This window comes from Oryctolagus cuniculus, chromosome 2 (genome assembly GCF_051225735.1).
Source record: "Oryctolagus cuniculus isolate XC-2025 breed Fujian yellow rabbit chromosome 2, ASM5122573v1, whole genome shotgun sequence".
Classification (NCBI taxonomy): Eukaryota; Metazoa; Chordata; class Mammalia; order Lagomorpha; family Leporidae; genus Oryctolagus; species Oryctolagus cuniculus.
The window spans coordinates 42,194,962-42,219,835 of record NC_142868.1 but is presented as its reverse complement, the minus strand read 5'-3'; the positions used below and the strand labels follow the sequence as shown (position 1 = coordinate 42,219,835).

The following is a 24,874-nucleotide window of genomic DNA, read 5'->3' as shown; positions in this document are numbered from 1 at the left end:
CAGCCCGGAAAGTGAGAGAGCAGCACTAACCCGCAGGGCTGTGGGAAGGGCTGCAGGTGAGTGGAGGCCAGCGCCTGGCTCAGGGTCGGAGTGCACCAGGAAGTTGTGGGAGCTGTTATCCTCGGGAGGAAGAATCGCGTGCAAGCGTGACAGACGGGTCAGGACAGGCCGAGGGGTCAAGGGGGAGGTTCTAGCACAGGGCGGCTTCCAGCCACCAATCAAGACCGGGCCTGCGGGGTGGGGGTGGGGATGCACTTGCGCAGTGACTTAAGCGGGGGAAGACAGAGCGCTGCCCAGGAGCTCCGCGGCGAGGAGAGGGCGCTCGGGAAGACAGGTGGGGGCCGGGGACTTGCAGACCCGGGTCCTGGGGCCCCGCGGGGCGGCGAGGGGCGGGCGCGGAGGACAGCGAGGAGGGTGCGGGCTGTGGCTGCGGCCGCAGAGCGGGCGCCGGGCACTCGGCCTGGGAGATGACAGGGAAGGGGGTAGGTGGGGGACCGAAGGCCTCCTCTGCTCGCTTGCTTTCTGGCGTCACTGGGGACGCTGGCAGGGGCAGGGCTAGGGCCTTGGCCGTGACCGCCTTCCTGGCTCGGGCTCCGGGCTCCCGCAGGTTGTGCGGAAGGACCGTGGGGGGGGGGGGGCGGGGGCGGAGTCTCACAGGCGAATTCCGGGCTGTCCTCGGTCCGAAGGCGCGGTATTCCCTCGCGTCCCTGGTCCTGCCTGCCCTCTCGCCCCCTTAGCACCTCTGCTGCCCTCCGGCACCGCGCAGAAAACGGACCAAACCTTCGTGTGGGTAGTGGGAGCTGCACCTGGCAGGCAAGCCCCTCAAAGGCTTCCTTCCGTAGGGTGACTGGGAATTCATGGGGTGCAAGGGGGCCTAAGCACCGAAGCTGAAGAGCTGGGGTGCCTTTGCTTTCTAATTTGAAGCAACAGCCTAATGCTTGACTAAGCAAAATTAATATATTTTGGCCTTGGACACCTGATTTCCTGAGGCCTCCCAGGAAGTCTTTTCTGACCCAAGGCCACTCAGACAGCTGCCCCTCACCACCTACACACTCCCTGTGAGCTGGGCGCTGAGCTGGAGTCTGGGCCTCCTTGCTCGTCCTCATCCGTCATCCTTGCAACAGCCCCTCAGGACTGCTGTGTGCATTGATTGCACCTGCTTAACAGGTGGGAAAGCTGAGGCACAGCCCGTTAGATCACCTGCCCCTAGGCACAGGGCTAGCAAGGAGTAGAATCAGGATTTGAACCTAAGTCTGACTCCAGGACTTAACTTTACAGAGCTCCATGCTGTCTCTACAACACGAGGCACCTAATGGTGAAATCTGGTGCAAGTATGGGCCCCCTTGGGGAGTAATTAATGAGGAAATAGGCTGTGTGTGAGAAGGTACTCCTTTTGCAGGGAGATCATTAGTCATGAAGCATGCAAGAATGCAGCGGCCATTGGAGGGAAAGGGACAGGAAGTTCACTGTCCACTTGGAATCTGTCCATTGCCAATCCCGAGTCCACTCTTCAGAGACATGTGACGTTGTTAATGATTGACCTCCTCTTGCAGACTCCCTCACCTCTGCAGCTGCTCTGCCTCTCAGCTCTTCCCTGGCCCATTTCCCCCTTTTCTAGTTGATGGCTGCTTGGGCTCGGTGTTCCCATTCTCCAGATGGATTTATTCAGCTTCCTTGCCTTCGCTCTCGTCTCTGTGGTGGCAGCTCCCAGATTCATCTCTCCTGGAACGCTAGGCCCAGAACCTCAAATAGTCTAACCCCTATTGACTAATTCCACTGTCTGCTTCCGTAGATACCCAGATCCAACCTTTCCTACCGAAGTTTATCACCCCCATCCTTTCCTCCGGGGTCTTGGTTCGGATCTCCATAGCTCCTTGTCTCAACTGTTGTGCTACCTTCCTTATGGATCCTGTTGCTCCCCGTGTCCATCCATCCCCTGCACATCCCTCTGCAAGCTTAGGAGTCTTGGTCTCTTTGGTGTTCTTGGACTTGACCAGACAGAATAGACCTTTCCCGCCCTCCTTCCTCAGCACCTGGGCATACCTCTGGAAGCCTTCCCATGTTGGGTCACTGTTGACTTACCTGTCTTCCCCTTTAAACTCTTACCTTCTTCAGCAGGGATTTTTTTTTTTTTTTGTCTTACCTTTCTTTGTATCCCTGGGTCTGACACATAATAGACATTCAGCAATACAAGGAGTTTTCAAAGAGTTCAAGGCAGGGCAAGCATTTGGGCCAGTGAGTGATTAAAACACAGTTGTGATGTCCATGTCCCATATCAAAGAGCCTGGGTTCAGTACCCAGCTGACTCCAGCTGCCTGCTAATACAGATCCCGGGTGGCAGCAGTGGCAGCTCAAGTACTTGGTTTTCTGCAACCCACATGGGAAACCTTGAATTGGGTTCCCAACTCTTGGCTTCAGTCTAGGCCCAGCCCTGACTGTCCCAGGCATTTGGGGAGTAAATCAGCTGATGGGAGAGTATTTGCTATGTACCTCTCTCTCTCTGCCCCTCAAAAAAATTAACTTTTAAAAACTCATGTAAAAATGTATTCAACTGCATTGATTTTAAAATTTTTGCATAAAAGTAAACTTCTAATTCCATTTTCTGTGAATTTTTTGAAGTCACCTTGTATTTGTGTCACTGATGACCTTAACGTTTCTTAGGACATAATTTATAGGTAATAAAACATTTCAGGTGCACAGCATGATGTTTTGTCTACACTACCTCCAATCTGTCCCCATCAGTGAGTTAATGCGTGGGTGTCACCAGGGGAAGAGCTTTAGACATTGAATTTGTAGACAATTGCAGGTTAAGATTAATGAAAATAGGCCAGCACCACGGCTCAATAGGCTAATTCTCCGCCTACCGGCGCTGGCACACCGGGTTCTAGTCCCGGTTGGGGCGCCGGATTCTGTCCCGGTTGCCCCTCTTCCAGGCCAGCTCTCTGCTGTGGCCCGGGAAGGCAGTGGAGGATGGCCCAAGTGCTTGGGCCCTGCACCCCATGGGAGACCAGGATAAGCACCTGGCTCCTGCCATCGGATCAGCATGGTGCACCGGCCGCAGCGCGCCAGCCGCGGTGGCCATTGGAGGGTGAACCAACGGCAAAGGAAGACCTTTCTCTATGTCTCTCTCTCTCACTGTCCACTCTACCTGTCAAAAAAAGAAAGAAAAAAGATTAATGAAAATAAGTTTCCAAATGCAGCTGATGCTAAGGGTGATTTGAAACGTGATATAAACATTCAGTCATGGCACAGCAATTTCCTTATATTTTTCTTAGACATTGGGTAAAGGAGTAAGCAAGAGTACACCCAGCTGGAAGAGCAGCCAGGACCAATCACCATGGCATCCATGTCGACTCATGAAAGCCAGGAGAACGGTCCCCATTTGCCACCGCTAAACAAGAAGGTATATGTTTAATTTGGGGGCAGGGGGAGACCTATCTGAAAAACTGTTCAGGACTGTTGTTCAGCTGCATCTTTGACCAGTGCTCTGACTTAGCATTTTGTCCAGTGGGTTCAAGGAAAATGGAATGAGGAAGAAAAGTGGGTTTTTAGCTACCTTGGAAAGTAGCCTTTTAAAATTTTATTTTAAAGCCTTTTTGTACTCTTCCCTGTGTAGATCCCAGCTTAACTAACTCTTAGGCTGTTGGCGACTGAAGTCATTCCCTGTGGCAGACAGAAGCCTCAGCGAGCTCCAGCAAATGATGCATCTTGTTCATTTTTACAGCTTTGTTAGGAAGGGTGCGCATAACCAGCACTGCTGCTGACAGGTGCTCTTCTTAGGCTGTCAGAGTCCTTAATTACCAATGGCCATCAGGCTGAGAACCCAGGGGTTAGCACGGGCATCCTTGCTGCCTGTTAGGGATGAATACTGGCGTTTTGGGAACATGCAGCGAAGATGAGGAACTGTTTGGTGGGTAAATAAGTGGAGTTTATGTTCTGTGAGGTCAACTTTTCCAGCTAAACATTGTTTATCCTGGAGGAGATGCTTTTTAAGGAGCGGAGTTTAGAGAGGCAAACAGACACATGATAAGTCACAGGAGAAGAATGCGGACACCCGAGTGGCCTCGGTGAAACGGAGAACCATGCAACATTTATGGCTGCACAGAAGGCCAGGAGAGCTCCTTTCAGGAGAGCTGCAGGCTCACAGCAGCTGTGGTAGTTGGGTGTGTGCATACGTGTGGGTTTGGGGAGGTGCCCCCCTCTTTCTTCTGAAGCCACAGCCAGGAGCAAGAACAAACATATTCCTCAATTTACTAACAATGGAGTCATGTCCTGATGAACACAGGCGAAGTTGAACGTTTTGTTGAGTTGAAAATGCACTGAAAACGCCTCCCCTGCTCATCAGCACAGCTTAGCCACAAAGCACACTGCAAAGTAGCTGTGTTTCTTCTCCAAATCACACAGCAGGGGCGGGGGGCTACAGCTGCCCAGCACCACATCTCACATCTCTTCAAATTCAAGATTGGAAGAACAGTTTTTACTGCATGTGTATCAATTTTGCACAGTCGTGAAGTTGAATCATCGTAGGTTGAACAATTGCTGAGTGGGGACCATGTGTATTACACGGGGCACAAGGAGGGGTGCTTGCCCAGGAGTGACCCTGCTGAGGGACAGAGCAAGAACAGCTGCTTCCCCTGTTGTTGGATTCACCTGTCCACTCCTTCCTCGTCCTGGGCCGTGGGCAGCTGTAGACAAAGAGGGAGGTTGCTCGTGTTGCTCTGAATGCATCAGAGCCACAGGGACACTCCAGATATGACGTCACTTGGAATGGTGACCATCATGCACATTGATGTCTACTACAAATGAAGAGGCTAAGAAAGAACAGAGGTGGGGCCCGCGCTTTGGTGCACAGCGGGTTGAATCTCTGGCCTGAAGTGCTGACATCCCATATGGGCGCCGGTTCTAGTCCCAGCTGCTCTCTTCCGATCCAGCTCTCTGCTGTGGCCTGGGATAGCAGTAGAAGATGACCCAAGTCCTTGGGCCCCTGCACCCACGTGGGAGACCCAGAACAAACTCCTGGCTTCTGACTGGTACAGCTCTGGCCATTGCAGCCATCTGGGGTGTGAACCATCGGATGGAAGACCTCTCTCTGTTTCTGTACCTCTCTCTGTAACTCTTTCAAAAAAAATAAAATAAACATTAAAAAAAAAAAGAGGCAAGGTGCACTTCAAAAGGCCAAGAGCTGTACCTCAGCAAGAAAAACCCCAGAACCCCAAGAAATACTAAAATACTAAGCCAGAGACCTATGTAATAATTCACAAACAGAGAAATACAAGTGAGGAACAAATTAAATTTTTCAAAAATTTTAGGGGCCAGCGTTGTGGCATAACGGGCCCCTGCACATGTAATGAAGTTCTATTTCTCTTTGACTTTGTTTCAACTATTTAAAAAATGTAAAAACAGGGGCTGGCATTGTAGTGTAACAGGATAAGCCTCCACCTGAGAAACTGGCATCCCATATAGATGCTGGTTCGTGTTCAAGCTGCTCCACTTCCAATACAGCTCCCTGCTAATGGGTCTGGGAAAGCAGCAGAAGATGGCCCAAGTGCTTGGGCCCCTGCATCCATGTAGGAGACTAGAAGAAGCTCCTGGCTTTGGATCAGCCCACCTCCAGATATTGCAGCCATTTGGAGAAAATACCATTGGATGGAAGATCTCTCTCTCTCTCTTTCTCTCTCTCTCTCTCTCTGAAATTTTGCCTTTCAAATAAAATATTTAAGAAATTGTTTTAAACAAATGAACCATCAATAGAATTGGGTTTGATGTCATCTGTCCTTAGGGAAATGCAAATCAAACCCATACTGAGGCACCACTTCGCTCCCATTAGGAAGGCCATAAATAAAAACAAAAGCTGCAGCTGGTGCTGTGGCATAGCAAGTAAAACCACCACCCGCGGTACCAGAATTCTATATGGGTACCAGTTTGAGACCCGGCTGCTCCTCTTCCGATCCAGCTCTCTGCTATGGCCTGGGAAAGCAGTGGAAGATGGCCCAAGTCCTTGGGCCCCTGCGCCCACATAGGAGACCTGGAAGAAGCTCCTGGCTCCTGGCTTCAGATTGGCCCAGCTCCAGCCATTGTGGCCTTTTAGGGAGTGAACCAACAGATGGAAGACCTCTCTTGCTCTTTCTGTAACTCTGCCTTTCAAATAAATAAAACTTTAAACAACAAAAGCCAAGGGGCTGGCTCATAGCACAGAGAGTTAAACCATAGACTACAGTGTCAGCACCGCATATGGATGCCAGTTGGAGTCCTGGCTGTGCCACTTCCTGTCCTCCTCTCTGCTAATGTGCCAGGGAAAGCAGCGGAAGATGGCTCAAGTGCCTGGGCCCCTGCACTCACATAAAACCTGGAGGAAGCTTCTGGCCTCGGCCTGGCCCTGCCCCAGTCATTGCAGCCATTGGGGAGTGAACCAGCAGATGGAAGATCTCTCTGTGTCTCTCCTCTTGCTCTGTAAATCTGCCTTGAAATAAATAATTTTTTTTAAAAAGCCAAATAAAAAATTAAAGTGATAGTGAGGATGTGGAGAAATGGGAACTCACATAGTGTACTGGTGAGATAGTAAAATGGTACAGCTGCTTAGAAAACAGTTTGGCAGTTTCTCAATAAGTTAGAATGACCATGTGGCCCAACAGAATTGAAACAGGGGTCCAAACAAAAACTTGTGAAGGAGCATCCTTGGCAGTTCTGTTCACAGTTGCTGGAAGGTGGAAACAACTCAAGTGCCCACCGATGGATGGTATATATAACAATAATACAGTATATCCCTGTGATGGAATACTCTTGAGCCACAAAAAGGAATGAAAATGCTAATGCTTGCCACAGTGCAGACAGACATTGAAAACATTGTGCAAAGGAAAGGAAGCCAGCCATTGAATGCCACACATGCTGCGATTCCGTTTTTATAAAACATCCAGAAGTGCCAAGTCCACGGAGGCAAAAGGCAGAGTAGCAGTGGCCAGGGGTGGGAGGACAGAGGAAATGAGAATTAATGGGTGTGGAGTTTCCTTTTGGGATGATGAAAAAGTAATGGAACTAGTAATGGTGATGGTTACACAACATTTTGGATGTACTTCATGCCACTAATTACAAACATTGAAAGGATCAAAATGGTAAATGTTGTGTATTTTACCATGATAAAATTAAGGTAATAAAAGGGGCAGAGGTATAGCATATGGCATAGAGGTAAAACACTGCTTGGGATGCCTGTGTCCCGATATCAGTGTGGCTGGGTTTGAGTCCTGGCTCCATTTCCAATTTCAGATTCTTGCTAATGCACACCCTGGGAGGCAGCAATGATGGCTCAAATACTTGGACTCCTGCCACCCATGTGGAAGACTTGGATTAAGTTCCTGGCTCTTGGCCTTGTCCTGGCCCAGCCCTAGCTGTTGAGGCATTTGGACAGTGAACCAACACATAGAAGATCTCTCTGTGTCTGTCTCTATATGTCTCTTACTCTCTCTGCCTTTCAAATAAAATGAAAATTAACTGATTAATATTAATATCTAGACAATGAGAGATTACTGCCCACTCCAACAACTTGTAGTGGTTGCCTCCACACTAGAGAAGGATGATCTGGCTCAATGATGTGTGGAGATGCCCAGACACATTGGTATCACAGAAATGCAAATAAGACATTACTTCAGACCTGCAGCCTAGAAAACTGGATAATGTCAGACATTAGAAAACCTAGTCGGGGCCGGTGCTGTGACGCAGCGGGTTAACACCCTGGCCTAAAGGGCCCGCATCCCATATGGGTGCCAGTTCGAGACCTGGGTGCTCCACTTCCCATCCAGCTCTCTGCTATGGCCTGGGAAATCAGTAGAAGATGGCCCAAGTCCTTGGGCCCCTGTACTTGAGTGGGAAACCAGGAGGAAGCTCCTGGCTCCTGGCTTCAGACCAGTGCAGCTCCAGCCGTTGCAGCCAGTTAGGGAGTGAACCAGTGGATGGAAGGCCTTTCTCTCTCTCTCTCTCTCTCTCTCTCTCGGCCTGTCCTCTCTCTGTGTAACTCTGACTTTCAAATAAATAAATAAATCTTAAAAAAAAGAGAATAGAATGTCATATAGGAGAGGTCCTCAAAAAGTTCATGGCAAATACATATTATAAAAAACTATGCATGGATTTCACATTTTTTTAACAAAAACATTTTTTATAAGAAGTATGTTAAATAATCAACACAGATGGGTCTTAAAAGAATAAGGCTGAGTTTAAAAATATTTTTAAGATTATTTACTTGGGCCGGCGCCGCGGCTCACTAGGCTAATCCTCCACCTAGCGGCGCTGGCACACTGGGTTCTAGTCCCGGTCGGGGCGCCGGATTCTGTCCCGGTTGACCCACTTCCAGGCCAGCTCTTTGCTGTGGCCAGGGAGTGCAGTGGAGGATGGCCCAAGTGCTTGGGCCCTGCACCCGCATGGGAGACCAGGAAAAGCACCTGGCTCCTGCCTTCGGATCAGCGCAATGCGCCAGCCGCAGCGCGCCGGCCGTGGCGGCCATTGGAGGGTGAACCAACGGCAAAGGAAGACCTTTCTCTCTGTCTCTCTCTCTCACTGTCCACTCTGCCTGTCAAAAAAAAAAAAAAAAGGATTAATTACTTGAAAGGCAGAGTTACAGAGAGGCAGAGGCAGAGAGAGGTCTTATCCGCTGGTTCTCTCTCCAGATGGCCACAACAGCCGGAGCTGCACCAATCCGAAGCCAGGAGCCAGGAGCTTCTTCTGGGTCTCCCACACAGATGCAGGGGCCTTAGGACTGGGGCCATCTTCTGCTGCTTTCCTAGGCCATAGCAAAGAGCTGGATCAGAAGTGGAGCAGCCGGGAATGGAACCAGCACCACATGGGATACCAGCACTGCAGATAGCAGCTTTACCTGCTACGCCGCAGCACCTGCCCCTGAGTTGAAAATATTTTAAAGAGTAAATAAAATACATAAAACAATGCCATTTGAGGATTCTGCATTGTGGCACAGTGGGCTAAACTGCCACCTGTGATGCCAAAATCCCATATGAGCACCAGTCCCAGCTGCTGTAGTTCTGATCCAGTTGCCTGCTAATATGGCTGCAAAAGCAATGGAAGATGGCCCAGGTGTTTGGGCCCCTGCCACACATGTAGGAGACCAGAATGGAGTTCTTGGATCCTGATTTTGAACTGGCCCAGTCCTGGCTGTTGTGGCCATGTAGGGAGTAAACCAGCAGATGGAAGATCTCTTTTTCTTTGTCTCTCCCTCTGTCTCTCCATAACTCTGCCTTTCACATAAATAAAAGCATTTATAAAACTGCTATTTTTATTACAAAAATGCGTGTACCCAAAGCAATGAACATCTTGCAAGAATGTGTACTGGCTGGCGTTGTGGTATAATGGATTAAGTAGCCCCCTGCAATGCTGGCATCCCATATGGCTGCTGGTTTGAGTCCCAGTTGCTCCACTTCTGATCCAGCTCCCTGCTAATGTGCCTGGGAAAGCAGCAGCACATGACCCAAATATTTGGGCCCCTGCACCCAAGCAGAAGACCGGAATGAAGCTCCTGGCTTCAGTCTGGCCATTGTGGCCATCTAGGGGAGTGAACCAGCAGATGGAATCTCTCTCTCTCTCTCTCTCTCTCCACCCCCCAACTGTTTCAAATAAATAAAATATTTTTAAGCAAAAAGAATATGTACTAATAAAAGGTGTACATTAAACACCCAGAATAGTTGTGGGCAGAACAGAATGAGAGAGGAGAGTGAATGAATAATATATACTAGTGGACTTCAAATCATTTGTGGAAACTGCATATTATGAAAAAACTGCATGGATTTCTAAAAGTTTTTTTGCAACAACAAAAATTTATCATTTAATGCCATTTAATGAACAATTTGAAATATCATTGTACCCACAAAGGGGGAGGGATCATAAAAGATGGGAATTATTCTAGATGACAACATTTCAGCATGATACAAAATAATAGGAAAGTCATTAGGTCAGCAGTGTGCCAGAAATTAGACCGCTTACAAATCTGTAAAGAAAACTGTTAAAATTGAAATTAAACAATAGAGAATAATGGAAAGCAGTCTGTTCATGAGTCCACTGTCTAAAAATTCATGTAGAGTATAAATGGGTAAATTGGAAATCAGATGTGTTAAGTGGATAACTTAGAGTGCTCTGAGTAGTGTCTCAGATGTCTACATATTGTGCTGAAGGGGAAATTGCTCTTCTCACCCAAAAGCAACACTGAGCTAGGGGGCTGGCTCACTCGCTCTCTCAGATTTTTTTAAATTTTTATTTGAAAAAGTGACAGATCCTCGTACATTGGTCCACTCCTCAGAAATGCACACAACAGCCTGGGCTGGGCCAGGCTAGAGCCAGGAACTCCATCCAGGTCTCTCGTGTGTGTGCAGGGACCCAAATACTTGGGCCATCATCCACTCCTTTCCCAGGTGCATTAGCAGGAAGCTGGGTCAGAAGCAAGACAGCTGGGACTCCAGCTGGTACTTTGATATGGGATGCCACATTGCAAGCTACAGCTTAACCTCTTTTGTCACAGTGTTGGCCTTTGGGCTGGGTCCCAAGATTAGGTGGGCCAAGGGAATGAGTAGCACTCTAGGCAGGGCACATAGCAAGGACGGAACACGTGGTCTCAGATGTAACTCAGCCTGACCAGAGAGCTGCTCACCCAGCGTGCCCAGCTGGAAAACACTCATGGCAACAGATCCTTGCTCTGTGCTGGCAGCAGGCACAGAGTGTACACCCTTAACAAGTGAAGGGGCCTCCTTGTGCCCTCGCAGAGCAAACAGGGCAGGTGCTTCCTGATTAGCTCAGCATATTCACCCTACAACTTCCCTTACAGAGCCTGCTGTTTTGTCCGAAATCAAAACTGCACATCCATAAAGGAGAGATTGCAAAGATCATCCGAGAATGTCAAGAAGAAAGTTTCTGGAAGAGAGGTAATTGCAGCCCATCTTGATCTTGATACTTTATTTGCTACAACCAAATCCTGTTAGAATCAGGGTGATGCTTTGTTTCTGAGCAAGGACTTGCAGAAATCCCTGACATCCGAGATCCTTTTTAGTGCAGATGTTTGATCTGATTAAGGAGCACTTGATTCACCTCATTTAGCAAAAAGTGATGCACACATAACTTTCCTTCATGTGACCAAGAGCGTGGACCAAGACCATAGTTTAGAATTTCCTGTCTACGAGAGAGCAGAGCTTCTGACATTCCACTAGACTCTAAACCTTACAGAGCTCAGTAACAATGTCAGGTTTATCTGAAACTTCATCCCGGTGTCTCCTATACAATGTCTTTTTTTTTTAATTTATTTATTTATTTTTTATTTTTTGACAGGCAGAGTGGACAGTGAGAGAGAGAGAGACAGAGAGAAAGGTCTTCCTTTGCCGTTGGTTCACCCTCCAATGGCCGCCGCGACGCGCCGGCCTGATCCAATGGCAGGAGCCAGATGCTTCTCCTGGTCTCCCATGGGGTGCAGGGCCCAAGGACCTGGGCCATCCTCCACTGCCTTCCCGGGCCACAGCAGAGAGCTGGCCTGGAAGAGGGGCAACTGGGACAGAATCCGGCGCCCCGACCGGGACTAGAACCCAGTGTGCCGGCGCCGCAAGGTGGAGGATTAGCCTAGTGAGCCCCGGCGCCGGCCTACAATGTCTTAATCATAAAAAATACCTCATAAATATTTGCTGAGTGTAACGGGGCAGCGTCCCGTTCATTCTTCTCTTGCCCTGTCTCTTACATCACCCTTTCTGCTGAGTTGCTTCCTCTCTCTGGCCCTGCCTTACGAAGGACCAGAGTGTGCATTCAGTCTGTGCATTAAGGCCCCTTCCGGTGTGAAGAATTCATGATTCATCACTTGAAAATAGTTTTTAGATATAGACCCAATGTTTTGCGACACCACTGATAGATAATTTATAATTTGAAATACTCATTTTGATTTCATAAATCATTCAAATTCAGAATCATCTGTTTTGGAAGTAGCACTTTTTAGAAGTTGATATTTGCAATGCATTACTGTGATTACTGGTTGTGCTCCTAGACAACCTATGAGTAAATATTTAATTGGGCCCTACTAGATGAACATTTATTAGGTAGGTGCCTGTGAATGGGACAATTAGTTGCTATTTGATTTGTGTTGGTTGCTAGGAAGAGTTAGGTGTTTATCAATGTTCTCAGTCATCCAATGTTTTAGAAACGTCATTTTGACAAAACTAGAAACTATCTTTGCCATTCTAAATGGCTTCTTTCAAAAATCATAATTAAACTTTGCACATGTTTAACATGAGTGTAATCATCTTGTAATCTTTATTTGGATCGTGAGACAAATATTCAAATTGTGAGACAAAATATCATGAAAGATTCAAAAGAGAGGCAGAGAACTGTCCAAGATAAAACAGATTAAAGAATAAAATTAAGACATAATCCTTTATTTTTCTGGATTGGAAAAAACAGCTATGAAGATCATTATTGAGGAGGTTTGAATTTGAGTGTATTTTACTGTGTTTTAATGCTATGTAGAAGTGGCAAAATACATAGCCAAAGACAGCTCCCCAACCCAACAGTTAAGTTCACACACACTATGATGCCTGTGTTGTCTGTGCTGATTGACTAGTGCCTGGTGCGTGCTGGGCGTGGAGGACATGAGGATGCCAGAGATGGCGCAGCATGGGGTTTAGGTTTGGTCTAATTAATGCTGTGCACCTGGGTGAGTGACTGAAGCAGATGCCAGGAAAACTCTCCATGTAGCATTTAATAAATACTTGTAGAATAAGTAAAATTTAAAAAACAACAACAATATAAACTCACTGCCAAAGAAATAAGTCAAAAAGCTCAGAGTAATTCTCCTTGAAGTCTAGGTAACTGCTAAGTTTTAAGATACGAACATTGAAGGGCATTTTTGTTTTACAGCTCTGCCTTTTTCTCTGGTAAGCATGCTTGTCACCCAGGGACTAGTCCACCAAGGTAAGATTTGATTTTGTGAAATAATTTCACTTCAGAGAGCCTTGTAGTCTGTGACCCTCTGGCAGCGTTTTGGCACTTCGCATTTATTTTTTTGGTGAAGGATTTATTTATGCAAGCTCTTGCTTATTTTCGGCCTGTGTCTTCACCTCCCCAGGAGAGCTTCTAATCCCTGGAATGAGTGAATATATTAGGTTACCTGGCAAAAGGAACTTCAAGTTGCAGGTGCAATAAGCTTGTTAATGAGCTGACCTTAAAATAAGGAGAATATTCTGGGTGATCCAAGTGGGCCCATTGTAATCAAAGGGGCCTTCAAAAGTGAAAGAGAGTATCAGAAGATGGCCCCACAGAGATGGCAGTGCTCCTGACCTTGATGATCCAGGAAGGGGCCATGAGCTAAGAAACGTGGGTGGCTTTGGAGTCTGGAGAGGCAGTCGTTCCCAGATTTCTGTCACCGTAACGAAAGCCGAGAGAAGCCCACTGCAAACAAGAGTTTTATTTTGGCTGTGGTTTTGGAGGTTCTCAGTCCCAGATCAGGCAGGCCCTGCTGGTCTAGCTGCTGGCAGTGGCGGAGCGATATGCAAGGGAAGGATCCTTAAGCAGCCCTCTCATGAGAGCGACCTAATGAGCTTCCTCTAGTCCCCACCTCCCAAACTCGTGACTGGATGGAGCCTGTACCCTCGTTAGTGCCATTGACTCATGAGTTCAGACCATGGCATGAATAAACCTTGCAGCCTCCAGAGAGGAAACCAGCCTTAAAAGGAATGCAGTTAAAACCTTGATTTTCACCCATGGAGACCTGTTTTGGACTTCTGGCCTCAAGAACTTTAAGACAATAAATTTGTGTAGCTTTAAGCCACTGCGTTTGTGATAATTTATTAGAACAATGATAGGCAGCCAACACAGAGTGCCCATGTCTCCCAGGTCAGACCGATCACCCAGGGGTGGACAGTGTGTCCCCTGTACGAGGGAGCGCCAAGGAGGAGGTGAGTGGCTCTGAAAGTCACCTCAGCCTCTCTCCATCGAGCGTTTCTCCTGGTCAGAGACTGCAGCTGCCTGAGGGACGCCCGGGCCGCTTCATGCAGGAGACCACAAGGATGAGCAGACGCCCTGCATCTCCCCACACAGGCCCTCCTGCCCCTGAGTTTGCCTCTCTGTGCTTTTTCCTCATTCTCTTCTGTCTGTCTCCACCTGACCAGGGAACCCCCAGGTAAGAAGGCAGCTGGCCCTGTTTCAGCCCATTTTATTGAGCACTGCTTGATGACCAGGAGTTTAGGAGGGGTGCTCGTACCCAGGAACATGAGAGAAGATGGATCCCATTTACCTAGGGGAACCCCATCTCCATCAACATTAGTAGTTTTTAAAGGCCGTGCATTTACTGTGAATTAATTCTATAACTGGAAGGCAGTTTCTTTGTAGAAATAGATGTATCAATCAGTAACAAGCCTTTGTCAGGCATTTCTGACACAGAAAAAATCTATCACTGGGACATCTATAGGGTTCATTAAGCTGCTCAGCCTACCATCTCTTGCGTCTGGGCATATTTCTTCAGGATTGTGTAAGCTGGATCTCTATGTCTGATGTAACAAATTAGCACAAGCGTGGTGGCTTTAAACAGCACAAATGTATTAGCTTACAGCTCTGGAGCCTGGAGGTCTGAAATGGATCTCACTGGGCTAAAAGCCAGGTGTCAGCCCCACGGTGTGCTTCTGGGGGCTCTCAGGCTCCTTTGCCTTTCTAGCTTCCAGAGGCCACGCACATACCGTGGCTGGCGGCCCTTTCCCACGTATTCACAGTTAGTAACGTTGGGCCAGCTTTTCCCCATCTCTCTCGGTCTGTTTCCTCTCTTCCACACTCAAGGACCCACAGGGATTGTCCAGGACCATCTCCTTATTTCAATTACCTGACCAGCAATCTTAATTCCATTTTCTTTCATTTTTATTATTTTCATTTTATTTAAAAGGCAGAGAGAAAGAGATATCTTCCATTCACTGGTTCACTCTCCAAATGCTACAGCAGCCAAGGCTGGCCCAGGCCAAAGAGGAGCCTGTCTGGGTCTTTCATGTGGTTGGCAGGGGCCCAAGTACTTAGGCCATCACCTACTGGCTCCCAGGTGCACATCAGCAGGGAGCTAGATTAGAACAGGAGGAACCAGGACTTGAACCAGACACTCCAATATGGCACATGGACATCCCAAGGGTGCAACTTAACCACTGCACCCTTATTTTTTAATCTTAAATCCCCTTTATGTAATGTAACCTATTTATAGTTTCCAAAAATTAGGCTATGGACATCTTTAGGAGACTATTATTGTGGCTGCCACAATTGTAATGTGTTTATTTTTAAATCATAATGTATATACTCTGAATCTCTAAGTTGAAACTTTCAGTATTGAGCTACTTAAGAAGAGGAGAGGGTAGATGATAACTTAATTTCTTTGAATTCAGTTGTTAGGTGCACCTTTTGCTTGATGAATATCTTTAAATCAGTCTGAAATTGTCTGTTTTCAGATTTCTTTTCTATAGTTTAAAGCTAATATTTGCAATTTGCCAGAATAGATATTTGGGAGTTAAATTCAACTAAGAATTTTTTAAAAAGATTTATTTATTTGCTAGAAAGGCAGAGTTCCAGAGGCAGAGAGAGAGCATGCGTACTTCCATCCACTGGTTTACCCTCCCCCCTCCCACCCCAAAATAGCCATAATGGCCAGAGCTGAGCCAATCTGAAGCCAGGAGCTTCTTCCAAGTCTCCTACATGGGTGCAGGGGTCCAAGTATTTGGACCATCCTCCACTGCTCCCTGCTAATGGCTGGTATCAGAAGTGGAGCAGCTGGGACTCCAACCTGCACCCATATGGGATGCTGGCACTGCAAGCAGCTGCTTTTCCCCACTAGCCACGGCACCAGCCCCTCAACTAAAAATTGAATCAGTGGTTATAAGGCCATTCATTCAGATTAAGAATATATACATTTAAGAGATTTTTTATGTTAAAATTTGAAGTTTTGTGCATAAAATTGAGTTTTATTGTAGAATGAAATAACAATGTATTTATCTCTTACTCCTTAGGCTATTTAGCAGCTAATCCAAGATTTGGATCATTGCCTAAAGTTGCACGTAAGTTATCAAAGTAAGAAAAAGCAGATTCATTTTTAAAAAAGATGATGTTTATAGCAACTGAGAACATGAACATCCAGCTTAACCACTTTGCTTGTGTTGTTTTTGCCACTTTGCATTTCTCGGTTCATTCAACACTTTCTGATGTACAGCTTAGCAGGAGGGACTGGCACGACAGAGCCAGTCGTCCGTTAGTATCTTCAGGGCATGGTGAGGAACCCCTTGAGAACACCAAAACCTGCAGGTGCTCAGCTCCCTTGAGTGAAATGGTGCAGGTTGTGTATATAACCTGCGCACATTCTCCCCTATACTTTAGGTCATCTCTGTCTTACCCACCTTACCTACTACAATGTAAATGCTATGCAAATAGATGGGATGCAGTATTGTTTAGGGGATAATGCAAGAAAAACGTCTGTACATGTTCACTACTGATGCAAAACTTTGGAAAATTCTGGGTCTGCAGTTGGTTGAATCCATGCATATGAAGCCCATGGCTACAGAGGACCCACTGTAATGGAATCGCCGGCAGACGGGCCTCCGGCTAATAAATCCTTTATGGATTTTTATTTCCTTCTTTACCCTAGGCAATCTTTTCAAAGTGTTTTCTACGACAGACACACAAAATGTGTGATTTTTAGGAATCAGGGACTTTTCCTCTTTTACATGAAAATATGCATAAACCATGAGTTTCTGTGCAGAGAGGGCTGGGTCCAGCATACATTCTTCATTCCCAGCAGGAGGAACACGGCTCAAGATTTCTTCAGTCCCTGCTGAGTTCTCGCCTGTAGGCAAGGAGAGAGCTCCCTTCTGCTCCAAGTCCGGAAAGCAAGCGGAGTGGCCTTCCTACCCAGGGGTTTGGAGGTTGCCCTTAGCGACAGCCCAGCCCCCACCTTTCCCTCCTCTGGTGGCCTCCACCATTTGGTTGACAGCTGGGCCATTGTCTGGCTGTCTGCCCCTGGGACCGCACTTTGCTTGCACTGTCATTGCTGTCTCCCATCAGTTCACAGCTGAGGAGAACAGAAAGTCTCCTGTGCCCAATCCTGCTTGTTCTCAGAGTTTATCATGGTACTTTTAATACAAACATTACTAGGGTTAATAAAGTTCTAGAAGATAATTAGTGGAGAAGGTTCTGAACCTTTGAATTATCTGTCTTTCTTAACTTGCTTTCACAGTTGCTGGTATCTTGGGATTTGGCCTGGGAAAGGCATCCTACATTGGAGTGTGCCAGAGTAAATTCCATTCCTTTGAAAATCAGCTTCGTGGGGCTGGATTTGGTCCACACCACAACAGGTTTGTCATCTGTTTGATTGAGGGTTTACGATGAAGATAATTACAGAGTGAGAGTGCACTTACTATTTGCAATACCGAGCAGCGGTTAGCAGAGCAGTGAAGCCACCACTCGGTATGCCTGCGTCCACAGGTAGAGTGCCTGGGTTTGAGTTCCAGCTCCACTCTGCATTCCAGCTTTCTGCTAATGTGCACCCCGGAAGGCAGCAGGTGGTTGCTGAAGAAGTCAGTTCCTGCTACCCACATGGGAGACCTAGATTGAGTTCCCAGCTGCTGGTTTCAGCCTGGCCCTGCCCGATTGTTGCAGGCATTTGGGGAGTCAGCCAGAAGATGGAAGATCTCTCTCACTGTCTTTCAAATAAATAAATTGGTTTTTTAAAAAATATGCTAAAAAAAGAAACTTTTAACCCTCTAGTTCTAAGATGTTACTATCGAAAGTCAGTAATTTGTTTAATATTTAGTTACCTGTTTCATTAGCAAATTGTTTTTATTTTAATTAATTTTTATTTTATTGTTTGAAAGGCAGAAAAACAGAGATTCCCCTACCTGCTGCTTCACTCCCCAAGTGCCCACAGTAGCCAGGGGCTGAAACAGGCCTCCCAGGTGAAAAGCAAAGACCCAACTTCTTGGGCCGTTACCTCTTGCTTCTTAGGGCATTAGGAGGAAGCTGGTATCAGAAGTAGGGAACAGGGCAGGTCGGGGTGGGGAGGGCCCAGCACTGTGGGGCAGTAGGTTAATCCTCCACCTGTAGCACTGGCATCCCATATGGGTGGGTTCGAGTCCTAGCTGCTCCTCTTCCCTCCCAGCTCCCTGCTATGGCCTGGGAAAGCAGTAGAAGATGGCCCAAGTGCTTGGGGCCCTGCACCCACGTGGGAGACCCAAGAGAAGCTCCTGGCTCCTGGCTTCACTTTGGCCCACCTCAGGCCATTGCAGCCATCTGGGGAATGAATCAGCAGATTGAAGATCTCTCTCTCTGTCTCTCCCTCTCTCTGACTATAACTCTGCTTCTCAAATAAATAAATAAATGCATCTTAAAAAAAAAAAAAAAGTAGGCACCACAAACTCAAACTGAGGTACTCCTGAGATGCTAGTGTCCCGAGTGGTGTCTTAGCCTCTATGCCAAACACCCCCGTCTCCTTACAAATACTTAATGAACACCTACTATTTTCAAAGTATTATCCAGGTCTCTAAATAGCTTAGTGAGTAGCTGTGGCTTCTGCCATCACAGGGTTACACAAAATATGATAGGGCTTCTCAGAGTCTTTAACGTATTCGTATGTGGAGATTCTCCATGGGAGAGATAAACTGCAGGATTTAGGAGCTAATAATATAACTTCTGCTGTTTGACTACTTGGATTAAAAAATTATTTCTACCACTTATTAACCTATGTGGCCTTGGACAAGTTTCTTTAACTTTCTAATCTCCATTTTTCTCCTGTATGGAAAATGATGATCAGAATCATTTCCATGGGATGTTGGCAGGAACAGAAATGGCTCTTCGTAGCACTCGGTAATTGTTAGCTATTCTGCAGTATGATAGGATGACGATTCTGGACACATTTCTCTAAAAACCCCTCACTTGTTATAGTGGATTCTGTTTTAGAGGTAGCATGATACAGTGAAAACAACATTGGACTAGAAGTTAGGGCACCCAAATTCTTTCTTTATTTGAGAACAGAGAGAGAGAGGGAAAGGGGGAAGAAATCCCACCTGCCAGTTCACTCCCCGAATACCGACAAGAGCCAGGACTGAGCCAGGCCAAAGCCAAGAATTCAACTCAACTCAGGTATCCCTCAGGGGCTGCAGGGATACAAGTACTTGAGCCCTTGCCGCTGATCCCAGGGTGCACAATAGCAGGAAGCTGAAATCAAGAGTGGAGCCAAGACTCAGTCCCTGGCATTTTCAAGCCAAACACCTCCCCTGTCCCCCCCAAGTTCTTTTTCTTTTCTTTTCTTTCTTTCTTTTTTTTTTTTTTTTAAGATTTGTTTGTTTATTTGAAATAGTTGCAAAGCAATAGGGAGAGACAGAAAGTAGGATCTTCCGTCCAGCCACTGGTTTACTTCTAGGCCGAAGCCAGGAGCTAGAACTCCTTCCAGGTCTCACATGTGGGTGCAGTGGCCCAGGCACTTGAGCCATCCTCTGCTGCTTTCTCAGGTGCATTAGCAGGGAGATGATGGGAAGTGGAGCAGCCGGGACTCAAACCCGCACCAATTTGGGATGCTGGTATCACAGGTAGCAGCTTGTGCATTACAGCACAACGCACACTCCCAAATTCTTTGTCTAATGGTGTGACTTTGGAAGACCACGTTCCCTGGCTCCGTAGAGGTGGGTAGCACCGCACAAGCTTTCTCTTCCTGATGATGAGGTTGGCTCAGTGGAAGGGGAACCTCACCCATTTGTTTCCCAGACCCTTCCCATCAGAGTCACCAACTCCACATTCATAGACAACAGCGGCTTTAGCCCATCCCTGCAAAGTTGTGTTTTAGGACCCTGCTTGCTAAGGACACTGGTCTATGGAAAAAGTTAAAAAAAAAAAAAAAAAAACACAGGTGAAGGAGATTTTGTGGATTGCTGCCTTGTCTTCTGCAGTTTCAGGAGTTTCATTTGCTATTAGTCAACTTTGGATTCCAGAATAATTATGAGCACAAGAGTGAAGTCTACATTTTTGGAGACTCTCCATTGCTTTGTACTTCACATGTAGTAGGTGTTTGAAGTGAACGGTCTCCAAGTTTCCTTTCAGCTCTGTGGTCCCACATGGCTTGGCCATCCCTGGCCACAGCAGTGCCACTCTGGACTTACATCAGTGGCTGAGAGCCAACTGCAAGTCCCCATGCGAAGGGCCGTTACCAGCACGTCAGGGAGTCAAGCTGTTCCGTTTTCTAGTTAAGGCAAACTAGAGCAGGGCACTTAAGTAAGGTGAGGTGGAGGAGAGGAACATGAGGAAAGGCTTTTTAGAAGAGGTGCTGTTGCTTGCTTTGAATCTTAAAAAACCAATGTGGGTGGGTTTTGGCCTGCCTGCATCCCCCATGGGAGCTTCAGGGTTCCAGGCTCCATTCCTAATTCCAGCTTCCTGCTAATGCACCCCGTGGGAGGCAGCAGGTGATGGCTGCTGCCACCCACAAGGGAGACCTGGATTGAGTTCCTGGCTCCTTGGCTTCAGGCTGACCCAGGCCCAGCTGTTACGGGCATTTGGGAGTGATCCAGCAGATGGCACTATCTGTCTCCGTCTCTCAAATAAATAAGTAAACAAATATATCAGTAGAAGTTATGGCAAAGTTGAACAAGAGGATTCTGGATCAGGAAAAGCATGTAGATGTGATTTATTAAAGGGAGACACAAATACATCTTATGGCTAAAGAGCTACTGGGAAATGGCAGAAGACAAGCTGGGAGGCTATGCAGGTGGAGGTCAGTTCTGGAGAAATTTATGCCATGTAAGGATTTTCACTTCATTCTCAAAGCAATGGAGTGAAATGAGTGATGAAGGAAGGAGCGAGGGGTCCCATCATCCAACTCTCCATGGATTTACAACAGCTTCTAGTCTTGATGTCTCCCGAGTAATCCTTCCCCCGTTGTACTAGGCTGCTTTCTGTTACTGTAACGAAATACCCAAAGCTGGCTACTTTATGAATTTCTTTAGCTCACAGTTCTGGAGGCTCAGGGGCATGGTGCCAACGCTAGCTTGGTTGTGGTGAGGACCTCATGGTGGATGAGGTCATGGCGGGAGCAAGGGTGAGAGGGAAATATCACTTGGTGAAACAGGAAGTCAAAAAGAGGTTGAGGGGTCAGGCTCCCATTTATAACAGACTCTCTCAGGAGCACTACCCAGAGTTCCACAAGGATTACAGCAATCCTCAGTGACCAGATTACTTCCTGCTAGGCCCCACCTCCCAACCCTGCTACCCTACGGACCAAGCTTCAACACATGAACCCTTATGCAAACTCAAGCTGTATCCACGCCATGGCACCACTCAGGGCAGATTGTTCTCATCTCATGTTCTTAAATAAAATTCTGCCATTGCAAACTCCTCAGAGTAGCAGATGTTCAGTACTTGAATAGAATTTGTAAATCTCTAAAATTTAAGTGCTGAAAAGGGCACCGAACACCTTTCAGTAAGAATGGATGTTATTCGAGAACAAACCTGCATTTTCCTTTGTATTAGGTTGGATCAAAAGGAAACTGACAGAGTTAAGCAAACTATAAGCCAGGAATTATGGAAATGTCATTACAATTTTTTTCTTGTCATTTCTTTATTGTAGTAAGAACATGTAACATTAAATTTACCCCCTTAATATGGTTTAAGTGTTAAGAAATATCTTTTCAATTCTTTTGCTCATTCTAGTCTGGTCAATTTTTTTAAATTTTGAAAATTATGTGTATATATGTATGCATAAGTTAAGTCCTGTTTATGACTTTGTTATGCTGTTGATAGAAATGACTTATTTAAAATAGAGCGAAGGTGTTCAACCCCTGTCTATGTGACCCTCACCACAGATACAACTGTTTCTACTTCACTGTTGGCTGAAATGATTCCTGTTATCCATTAGGCTAGGGGCTGGTGTTGTGGTGCAGTCCACAAACTGCCCCTTGGGACACCATGATCCCATATCAGAGCACTGGTCTGAGTCCCTGCTGGTCAGTATCTGACCCAGCCCCCTACTGATGCACCTGGAAAAGCAGCAAAAGATGGCCCGAATGCTTGGACCCCTGCCATCGGTTTTGGAGACCCTGATAGAGTTCCAGGCTCCTGGTCCCAGCCTGGCCCGGCCCCAGCCCTTGTGGTCATTTGGAGAGTGAACTGGCAGATGGAAGCTCGCTCACTCTCATTCCACACTGCCCCCCACCACACACTCTCCTACCCTTGTCTGCCAGATAAATCTTTTTTAAAAGCCACTGCATCGTCGTCTTTTTTTTTTTTTATTAGGCTAGGGAATTTTATCATGAAAAATATCCTCTAAATAATGTGTTAAGACTGGAGCTCCCAGTGTCAAAGCACAAATCACCACTTATGTTTGCTTCTCTTCCAGGCACTGCCTGCTCACCTGTGAGGAATGCAAAACAAGACATGGATTAAACCAGAAGGGAGACTCACAGCCATCAGCCTCCTAAACTCGGTGTCTATGGCTTTTAAAGATTTTTAAATCTGAATTTGGATGCATTACAAATTTCAAGTACACTTTAAAATATACTTGTAGTGAAATAAAAGCATCATGATTCTGTCACTCTACTGAAATGCTTTCTGCAAAAGGCTGTCTGTAGAACTGCTCTGTTAAGAACGTGTTAGGAGCCCTCACACAGCAAAAAAACACTGATGTCGCACTTTTCCTTGCTTAAGCTAAGTAAAAGCATTTAGTCTTCTCTGACTTGTCTCCAATCCATTCTTTGATTCTGCTCCTGTAGAGGGCAGGGATGATCACTGAGACCGTTGGGAAGTCATGACCCAAAGAAAATTTGTGTTTATGGAGGCAGAAATATAGGACAGGAAAGGCGGTCTTCTAGGTATAAGGGCTTCCTAAAAAATATGGGCCAAGATTTCTAACTTAATGACAAGCCTTTGATTTGACAGGCTCAAATGAATCAGCTGATCGAGGTGACATTATGACCAATCAGTGTGGTGGGCTTTTGGAAGGACCGAGTGTCTTGTCACTTGCTTAGCTCATGGACACCTGCTCATGGTCCACGTTCAAGAATGGATTTCCTTTAAATTCTCTTAGCCTGAAAAAATAAATACGACTTCCTTACTTCTCCCAAGGAGCAGCCTATTTAGGGCAGGAATTGCTAGAAGAATGAACTCATAGAATGATGAACTCTGAGAACTTTAGGGAGCTCAGAATCAGCCAGTGCAACTCATATTCTCTTGACAGGTTTATTGCATGAAAAAGAATTTTTTTCCACTTTGGAACCTTTTGTTTTATGGCAGATTGGCTGAATTCTAAACTTCCCTTTGCATCACTGCATCTTCTCAAGAAAATGCTTCAAATGTGTGTCACCGTTTATACATAGAGGGTGTGTGCACATGTATACATTTGTATTTCAGTGAACTGATCTTGAAGCCTATATCATAGGTGTTAAAAGGAAAACCTCATCAAAAATTCATATTGGATGTGAAATATTTTATTTTACCCATTAAAAATATTTGGAGGGTTTTTTCAAGATTTACTTATTTATTTGAAAGGCAGAGTTGTAGAGAAGCAGAGAGAGAGGGAGAGAAAGTCTTCCATCCGCTGGTCACTCCCCAAATGGCCACAGTGGCTGGAGTTGGGCCAATCCAAAGCCAGGAGCCAGGAGCTTCTTCTGGGTTTTCCACATGGGTGCAGGGGCCCAAGCACTTGGGCCATCTTCTACTGCTTTCCCAGGTCATAGCAGAGAGCTGATCAGAAGTGGAACAGCCAGGTCTTGAACAGGTGCTCATATGGGATGCCAGCACTGCAGACAGTGGCTTTACCCACTATGCCACAGCACTGGCCTGTGGAGGTTTTTATTTTTACATGAACATTAAGTATAAAATGGAGTGATTCTAAGCCTCTTTTTATATTACATATTCTTTATTTCAGTCAATAAAATTCTATTTCTGTAAGTAAGAGTGCAGAGCCCATATCCTAGCTTCTTGAATGCAGTTTAACTCTTGGCTCTGACAACTAGCAATTGGTGACTGGTTGTTATCTCAGTTATGGGCAAAATTCAGAATTGGGCACATTTATTTCCTGTACACTTCCCAATTCCCAGAGCTCACAACAGCTTAGCACAGCAAGTCAATGTTAACATCAGTCTCAGGGTACTGGGAAAAATGCATTATTGTTGAAAAGGAATATTGTTCTTACTGATGACATCTTTCCAGTTTTTTTCAATCAAATTGGGTTTATTGCTTGGGCTCTCTGCTTTTCTGAAGTAGCTAAGTTACTCACTGAAGCACTTTATCAGGGCTATCTATCTTACTGTGAAAGGAAATCAATAAGAAACTGTAAGGTCATCCAAAACATCTTGGCTATTCCGTTGCATATACTGTGTATAAGGAAGCAAGTATGGGGGGTTTCTATTTCTTGGGTTAAAGGAACGGTATCTATCTTTTAGCACTTAATAATTACCCACGCTCATCCTCAAGCTGATCACCTTTATGATGGAAAAAAATTAAGAGCCTTGGCAAAAAATAACAGAATAAAATTGTAGATAAGCTTACATAAACAAAAAGAAACTGTAAGACTACCTGGTGGGGCCAGCACTGTGGTGCACCAGGTTAACGTCGTGGCCTGAAGCACCGGCATCCCATATGGGCACTGGTTCTAATCTTGGCTGCTCCTCTTCCTATCCAGCTCTCTGCTATGGCCTGGGCTAACAGTAGAAGAGGACCCAAGACCTTGAGCCCCTGCACCCACATGGGAGACCCAGAAGAAGCTCCTGGCTCCTGGTTTCAGATCAATGCAGCTCTGGCTGTTGTGGCCATCTGAGGAGTGAACCAGCAGATGGAAGACCTCTCTGTCTCTATTTCTCACTGTAACTCTGTCTTCCAAATAATAAAGCAAATCTTAAAAAAAAAAAAAAAAAAA

General features: G+C 46.2%; 1 protein-coding gene across 6 annotated transcripts; it reads left to right on the top strand.

Annotated features, from left to right (window-relative positions):
- The first annotated feature begins 269 nt into the window (after positions 1-269).
- Positions 270-24,874, top strand: OCIAD2 (OCIA domain containing 2). 6 transcript variants are annotated; one of them, XR_016228882.1, is made up of 8 exons: positions 270-334; positions 3,276-3,403; positions 10,814-10,910; positions 12,880-12,933; positions 15,996-16,056; positions 17,216-17,333; positions 20,970-21,061; positions 22,358-22,693. XR_016228882.1 is itself a non-coding variant. In XM_089325413.1 (8 exons), exons 2-7 carry the CDS (start codon positions 3,338-3,340, stop codon positions 21,022-21,024), a joined length of 438 nt encoding a protein of 145 aa, XP_089181539.1. In that variant the 5' UTR covers positions 270-334; positions 3,276-3,337; the 3' UTR covers positions 21,025-21,061; positions 22,358-22,693. The 6 variants fall into 6 exon arrangements, 3 of the variants coding, with proteins under 3 accessions (XP_089181539.1, XP_051687513.1, XP_002709477.1); XM_089325413.1 differs by having other exon boundaries at positions 15,996-16,043; XR_016228883.1 differs by lacking the exons at positions 20,970-21,061; positions 22,358-22,693 and adding an exon at positions 24,641-24,874.